This window comes from Cebidichthys violaceus, unplaced genomic scaffold (assembly GCF_023349555.1).
Source record: "Cebidichthys violaceus isolate CVI_PGR_0920_01 unplaced genomic scaffold, fCebVio1.0.p SCAF_7, whole genome shotgun sequence".
NCBI classification, from domain to species: domain Eukaryota; kingdom Metazoa; phylum Chordata; class Actinopteri; order Perciformes; family Stichaeidae; genus Cebidichthys; species Cebidichthys violaceus.
In genome coordinates, this window is record NW_027176927.1 from 15,062,134 (window position 1) to 15,069,860 (window position 7,727).

The 7,727-nt window shown below is 38.9% G+C and overlaps 2 protein-coding genes across 2 annotated transcripts in view; one reads left to right on the top strand and one right to left on the bottom strand.

The window, feature by feature from the left end:
• Positions 1–153: 153 nt before the first annotated feature.
• Positions 154–2,151, bottom strand: fkbp14 (FKBP prolyl isomerase 14). Its single transcript, XM_068735642.1, has 4 exons — positions 1,835–2,151; positions 1,209–1,360; positions 824–951; positions 154–731 (listed from the first exon to the last, which is right to left on the bottom strand). The coding sequence occupies exons 1-4, from the start codon at positions 2,029–2,031 to the stop codon at positions 573–575; spliced, it is 636 nt and encodes a 211-aa protein (XP_068591743.1). The 5' UTR covers positions 2,032–2,151; the 3' UTR covers positions 154–572.
• Positions 2,152–2,410: 259 nt separating this feature from the next.
• plekha8 (pleckstrin homology domain containing, family A (phosphoinositide binding specific) member 8) overlaps positions 2,411–7,727 on the top strand; it is a 7,142-nt gene continuing 1,825 nt past the window's right edge. The window contains exons 1-9 of the mRNA XM_068736124.1: positions 2,411–2,555; positions 3,048–3,164; positions 3,301–3,456; positions 3,601–3,722; positions 4,016–4,174; positions 4,316–4,356; positions 4,627–4,745; positions 5,816–6,164; positions 6,978–7,063. Coding sequence (XP_068592225.1) covers positions 2,516–2,555; positions 3,048–3,164; positions 3,301–3,456; positions 3,601–3,722; positions 4,016–4,174; positions 4,316–4,356; positions 4,627–4,745; positions 5,816–6,164; positions 6,978–7,063 — 1,189 coding nt within the window. The 5' untranslated portion in view covers positions 2,411–2,515. The remainder of the gene's footprint in view (positions 2,556–3,047; positions 3,165–3,300; positions 3,457–3,600; positions 3,723–4,015; positions 4,175–4,315; positions 4,357–4,626; positions 4,746–5,815; positions 6,165–6,977; positions 7,064–7,727) is intronic.

The following is a 7,727-nucleotide window of genomic DNA, read 5'->3' on the forward strand; positions in this document are numbered from 1 at the left end:
AATTTGGAATGTGCATCATGGCAAGTGATTGAAACCTTTCTATATAAACCTACTGCATACTTCTCTGTGATTCACTCCTGATAGCATGAAATTATATACGTGACTGTAGTCTCATTTTGATCTGCCAGGAACAGAAATCTAGAAACTCGAAGAGAAAGACCCCTGACCGTTTTATTGTTGTTCTTTTGTTTTGAAATGTGTAAATGATACAAAAGTCTAGGACAAGAGTGCCCTCTAGTGAATAATGAAGATGTACATACAGAAAAACTACCATCCATAGACTGTATCACCAAGGCTGACTGTTTACAGTACACAGGTAAAGTGAATCAAAATGAATTCTAATAGGGAGCCTAAATGCATTTGTGGTAACATTATCAGTGCAGAATGTAGATATAAATTAAGTATGGGTCTTATTTTCCATAACATGTTCATTCAAAAGAAACAATACTGTTCGTCTGCAGTGTAAAAAAAAAAAAAAGCAAGCCCAGTAACTAATTCACAATTCATGTCACTATTTCGGAAGTGATTCAAGAAACAAACACTAGTTTAAAAAAGTAGATGAAATCAGTCTTTTAGAGCTCATCGTGTTGGTAGGTGAATTCCCTCGCAGATATAAAACCATCTTTATCTTCATCCTCATTTTTGAAGATGTCCTCTACCATCGCTTCATGATTTGTGTCATTAGGGGAATATCCATGTTTCTCAAATTCTTTCTTCAGGTACTCTTTTACCTGTAGCATAGACAGAATGATAATGGCATAGCAATTTAAAATATTATTTATACACTCTGCAAAAAGAAAAGCAGTTTTAAAGAATTTCACACCTCCTCTCTGCAGAGCTTCCAGTCGTCATTGAGATCCATCTCCCGGAAAGACTCGTGCGACCTGGGACCATTTCGGATCTCCATGAGCTCAATGTCAAAAATGAGGGTACTGCTTGGAGGGATCTTGCCTGTTAACAAAAAAAAAAGTAAGTAAGAGAAACAGGCGCATAGGACTTGGGGAAAAGGGGACTGAGTATACAGAGCTCTCATGTGAGGATGATCCACAAAGATACAAGAATGAATAGCAGATGCGATGAAGGTCCAGAATGTTGTGCTATGCCCCTGAATAGAAGCACAGACATGTTATGGTGTAACACAACAATAAAGGGGGAGTCAACAGATCCTCTCCAACATGTTTTGGTGTCTTACTCATAGTCTATGTTACCTTTTCCTTCCTTGCCATATGCCAGAGATGGAGGAACGGTCAGTTTTCTGCGCTCTCCTGTGCACATGTTCTTCAGACCCTTATCCCAGCCCTTGATCACCTCTTGAATCCCAAGAGTGAACCATACTGGATTTGTATCCCCATGTTTGCGGCTGCCAAGAGTAACAAAGATCCATCACAGTTTTCTTTGAGAAAGAAAAGTCCAGTACACACAGAATTGATATCACAAATATGTACAATAAAGGTTTGAATAGCTGCCACCTAACTTTAAGGACTGGTGGTTAATACTGAGGTTTGACAATATAATAATAATAATAATATACTTTATGTATAAAGTGCACAGCTAGGCAGTGCTGTACATGGTTGATCCAAGATTAAAACATTTCTGAACTTTAGGCAAATAAATACATAAGACATGACTATGCAAAAAACAAGCATATTTGAAAAGAGAAGTGATTTAAATAGCGCAGATAGTCCTATTGACAAGTGGTGGGCTGCAGCATATTGCAGTCCATTAGATAACGTATTGCTTTTTACAGTGTGTGACTGACTACTCTGCACAAGGAGTGTAACACAATTGCACAGCAAAGCATGCAGCGTTATTACAGTTTCTAGCAACAAATTACCTGGAAAAAAACAGGGTGCCATTACTTTCCAAGAATCCCTCGTGATGAACAAGAAGCATGTCTCCATACTTTGACTTACGGTAACACATGAAGGGTTTATCTAAAACTTCAATTTTCACTTCTGGCTCTGGCAGTTTCCCCCCGGTAACAAGCACAAACAGTGAGGGCAATATCGAACAAATACAAAAAATATTCATTTTGATAGCTCACTTACTCGCAAAATTAAGGGAAAAAAGGCTAATTTAAACCTTTTCACAAAATGCAGTACCTAAAATAAATACATGGCAGGAATGTCAACTACGTGGCAGCCAACTTGCACGAGAACACAACCACTGTTAAGTTGTCTGCCCTCCTTCCTCTACTATTGGAGACATGCATTACAAAGCTCCGCCCTTTACCTAGGTACTCCTATTCTATTGGTTTGTCTTTGTGTCAATCAACACAATCCACACCCACAGTACTTAATTCCCTCTAATGTTAATGGGAGGAGCGGGCGGAACGTCATTAGAGCTCGATTCGCAAAAAAGTTTACGCACTTTTATCTACGTAGCTGGAATGTAAAGCCCAGGACGTTACTCCACAAATCACACTCGGGGCCCGATGGAGTCGCTGCAATCAGCTGTGCATCGTATCTTGTTGTGATAAACAAGTAATGAACGGCAGAAACACATAGTTTAAAAAATGGAGGGAATGCTACATAAATGGACGAACTATATTAGTGGTAAGTTAATCCTATAGTCGTTGCGTTTTTCGGTTACAGTGCTCGTTTTACGGTAGCTAGCTAGCACGACAACGTCATACACTTGTGTTGAGTTGATAACGTTAACAGGCGACGGGTAAGCTAACGTTAGCGACCGTCAGGCTTCAACTATCGGAGCTTATGCACCGCTTTAAATTAACAACCATTTCTTTTGACGTTGCTACTTTGAGTTAGCTGTTTGACGAATTAGAAGTTAACCGTATTTAAGTAGTCTTAACAGGTAGCGCCAATGTAGATAACGTTAGTTCCCACCATCTGTCATTGTAATCTGATTTAACAACTGCTTAACGCTAGCTAACGTAAGGGTTAAAGTTAACTCTTTACAAGTTCATGAAGCTAGTTAACGCTTGTTTTTTATTGAGTTTTTCTGATTGATTTCCGATATTGAAAAGTGAAATACCCATGCTCGTTAAACAATGATCAAACAACTATAAATTCTTCTTTTTTTCCCAGGTTGGCAACCTCGTTGGTTTGTGCTTGATGGAGGAACTTTGTCTTACTATGACTCTCAAGAAGATGCGTGGAAAGGTTGCAAGGGCAGCATTAAAATTTCCGTTTGTGAAATCCAAGGTCTGTATGGCTCACTTTGTCCTGTCTACCGTGTTTCATTGTGCAAAGTGTATGTGAGTAACTTCCTCTCGCCCCTTTTGTATGTAGTCCTGACAAACATGTCTCCCTGTTTGCGGCTGTGTGTGTGTTTCATTAGTTCATTCCTCTGACTCGACACGAGTTGACCTGACCATACCAGGAGAGCAGTACTTTTACCTCAGAGCCATCAACGCAGCAGAGAGGCAGAAATGGCTGGTGGCACTGGGAACAGCCAAAGCTTGCCTTACAGACAACCGAACAAAAAGAGAAAAAGGTATTTGATTGGATTGCTACAAGTACCTGTAAACAGCTAGTATTCTATTGTAAAAACGTTGTTAACGGTTTGCTGTTATTATTATTATTATTATTATTATTATTACTATTATTATTATTATTATTATTATTATTATTATTGCAGAGCTCCAGGAGAACACAGAGGCATTGAAAACTAAGATGTCGGAGCTCCGATTGTACTGTGACCTTCTTCTCCAACAAGTAAACAAGATCAAGGAGAATGATGAGCTAGGAGACACGGTGGAGGTAAGCTTAAGGTTTGGATGAGCTGATGAAATAAGAGAAGCTGCTGTTGGTGTGAAACTGCAGTATAGGGTAGCAAGACATTCAATTGTTGTGTGCTTATGTGTACTTGTAGACAGGAAGCAAGCAGTTATCACAAGTACATTTTCTCTTCTTTTTTTTCTTTATTTTATATTTAGTTTTTTAATAGATTTGAGCAGATTTTGTTAGCATGCTGTTACCAAAACAACATACTTACCTGTCAGGACATTTAGGGGGAGTGTCGGCTAATGTGTGTGCTTGTTTGCCCTTTTCAGACAGGAATAGACACTGGAAACATGCTGAAGTCTACATGCACCACTTTCCTCAAGACTCTAGAGGAATGCATGCAGATAGCAAACCACACTTTTAGTACAGATGTGGCGACACAGAGTCCACCAGGATCTCCTTCAGTAGCCGCTATCAAACCTCAGAAGGTACATTTATGTCACCACTCCTGGTTCTAATCAGATAATCTAGTAAGATCAGCATTACTTGTTTAATTATATATATTTATATATATATATATATATATATATAATTATGTATAACCCCCCAATGTCTTGCTTCTCCAACAGATTAAACCTGTCAATCATTTAAAACAGAACCTTGGAGAAAAGTAGGTTTTCTTTCATAATGTATTTATACTTCCCACACTGCTTCTCCTTTACTCATTGACTGTCAAATGTATTTTTTTTAAAAGTAGCACTCAGGACAGTGAGATGAACATTAAATACCCATTCAAATGTTTTCTGTTGGTACAATAAATAAAAAAACATCATTAATGTTGCATTTCTGTTACACTAGACACAGCTGCCAATTGTATTCGCTCAAAATAAGTGCGTTCTGAGTTTTAGAATTAACATTGCACACTCAAAATGTATTCCAGATGGAGAGATTTGGCTGAAACCTCAGGAGAAGTAATTGCACATGACAACCAGAGCCTTGACTCTGGAGCCGAAGGACCAGATGAGCCAGACAGACCAGAACATCATCATTCCCCATCAGGTAAGTGAGGTGTCCAAACCACTTCACATGCTCCCTGAACTGAAACCATTCCTGCATTCCATGAAGGAAAGACCCCACACGCATCACAAAGGGTTGTTGGTGTGTACATCATCTGACCTCATGGATAGATTATTGCCTTTTAGTGAGCAGACAGTGATGGATGCCCCAATTACATTATTGCATTTCCCTTAGCAGTAACACCACCTTTATACAGGAGAAGCTACTGCTGATGGAAAATAAGACCCAAGTCTGTTTTATCTATAATACATATACTATCTCACTGTGAATACAAAGACACATCATTTAAAATGCATAATAGATTTGTAAGTGTGCTTATGAGGTGCCCTGTAGTGATTTCTTTTGATTTCTTTACTGGAACTTATAAAAAGGAGCACATAAATGAGATCATGTTATTTTGGTTAAGGCTTGATATGCAAAAGTCCCAATTAACACTGTTCCAAAAAATGAAAAGACAATGTTGACAGATTTTTTTAAACAAAATTGTTGGGGGTGACCGTGGTTAAGTGTAGAGCAGGGCCGCCTTTCAATCAGAAGGTTGGCGGTTCAATCCCCGGCTCCTGCTCCACTAGTCTCATGTCAATGTGTCCTTGAGCAAGACACTTAACCCCAAAAATTGCTCCCGTAGCTGTGCCTACGGTGTGTAGATAGATACTGAATTGTAAGTCGCAATAAAAGAACAACTGTTCGGCATTACTCTTTTCAGTTTGGGGCAAAAATACCAAAACAAAGAGATGGTAACGAATAGCATTTCAAGAAGCCTAATTAATGTTAAATCACAGTCGGGTGTAGTCACAACTGAAACCAGTCACACTTTACCCAACTGTGACACACTGAACCATTCAATCTATAGAGGTCGGTGCAGCAGCACTTCTACTCAACACAAAATGTATGTAGTGCTGCTCTTGAAGTTTATATCCTTTTACTGAAATACTAAATGATGGATGAGCATGAAGTTTGTGTCAGTGTACCCTGCCTGTGGTTAAAGAGAATAGGTCTACATATAGTTGTGCAAGTCATCTCAGTACTGTTTGTCTTCTCTTGTCACACAGATGTCGATGGCGCCGACGGGTCAGTCCACGAGGAGGGAGTCGATCCTACTTCACACACTACCCAGAATACCTCTGGGACTGAACACTACGAACAACCAGCAGAGAGGGATGAGGAACATGAAGCAGAGGATCAAAAGGAGACAAAACAAGAGCAGCTGCACAAAGTGGACCAAAGTGGAGAAGAGCATGACAACAACAACAAGGAAGCGGACGTCATTCAGCCTCAGCACCAACAGGAAGCTGTTCCAGACCAAGAGGAGGCTCAACGTGAAGGTGAAACCTCCAGAGATTCACCAGATTCAGAAGACACCGAGCAGGTGGAAACTTTCTTCAGCACAATGAGTCACAGGTATGAAAATGCTACTCAGGAAGGTCACATTCTTTAGGACGCACTCGTCACTGTGTGATCGTCTGTGGTATTTTACTATGACAGTATTAGGGTTAACCAATTTAAGCTATATGTAGTATTTTTGTCTTTGAGGCACTGCACTTCTGCTGCAACTTTTGACTAAACTGCACAGTTGCTTAGTTTGTGGAAATATATTAATTGTGTTACAGTGTTGCACAGAATTTATATATAACAACAGGTTTGGAACATTTTAACTGAATCCATTTCACGATGTCATTATAAGTGTTTTATATTAGTGTGTTCTCTCTTGATCACATGACACAGAGAGGCCCTCATCTGATATTTGGGTTTGTAAAGCTTTTTTGTTTCACTCTGTATTTCAAACTTATTTTATTTTCTCTTTTTAAGACCTTGAAGAGTGTTACTGAACAATGGACTAGCGTGTTAATAATCAATTTAATGTCGTAAACATTATTATAATGGAAAAAAAATCATTGTCTCACTTAACCAGTATTCAACTGCAAGATGGGGACCACAGTGTGTTCATTTTGGAGTTGGTCTTTTTTTAAATTGATGAGACAGTTTAAGATGAACATTAGCAGAACAACAACTCTGTTAAGTTGTAGACAAAGTAGCAGAATAGTCTCAGGTATTATTGTCAGCCACAGAAATGCATGGCACTGTGTGGATCATTTCTCTGGCTTGGTTTTTGACATTTGTACCCTTTTTTTCTGTTGGAGTTGATCAAATAAAACTGAATGGCATACTTACCTCTAATATATTCTCCTGTTTGAATCTGTTCTACTCTTTTAGATTTAGTGATATAAGACTGGACGACGACAATGGTATCCCTACACAAGAGTTTTTGGACTCATGCTATGCAATAGTACCTGTATTAGGTAGGCCGGTCACTTTCACTCTCTCCTCTTAATCTGCCTCTCTTTCCTCTCTACTCCTGTGCTTATTTCACCCTTTTATAACATTCATAAGGAAAACTTCTTCCTACTATTTTTCTTGTCATTTGTGCATGCTCTGTCATTTACATTGTCTGTGCTTAATAAGGTGACAGCTTTCTGTCTTGGGTTAATAATCACAAGCCTTTTCTTTCATGCCCTCATTATTTCCTTCTGCACCTTTCATTGTTTTTATTTATTCTTTGTTGCCTAACAGTCTATCTTAATAAGTTTATTGTTAGCTCATACTCGTTCCTGTGTCTTTGTCTGCGTGCACTACATATCTACACGTAGATAAATGTGGTCAGTCACAGTAAGAATATAAACAAGAGCAAGACTTTAAAAAACATTTCTTGTTTGCCAGTTTTGGAGGAAATTGTCAGGCGGTTGGGAAAAAAAACCCTTTTTCCGAGCTACATCTGATATGGCCCAATAATGAGGGGAGGTTGGAGAATGATTTTTGGTCATCCAGAATTACCTGGTGGTACGAGAGATTTGCAGATGAGCATCAACATTGAACTTGTTCACGTGTAAGATGGCCAGGATACCATAGCCTATGTTTTTAATATGAACCCGCATCATAACAATAGGGCTTTTATAATGGTCCTCT

Coding starts and splice junctions, on each gene's coding strand:
- fkbp14 (XM_068735642.1), bottom strand. CDS start 2,031: ATGAATATTTTTTGTATTTGTTCGATATTGCCCTCACTGTTTGTGCTT. Junction 952..1,208: donor ATATGGCAAGGAAGGAAAAG/GTAACATAGACT, acceptor TTTTGTTAACAG/GCAAGATCCCTCCAAGCAGT. Junction 732..823: donor GGAAGCTCTGCAGAGAGGAG/GTGTGAAATTCT, acceptor TCTATGCTACAG/GTAAAAGAGTACCTGAAGAA.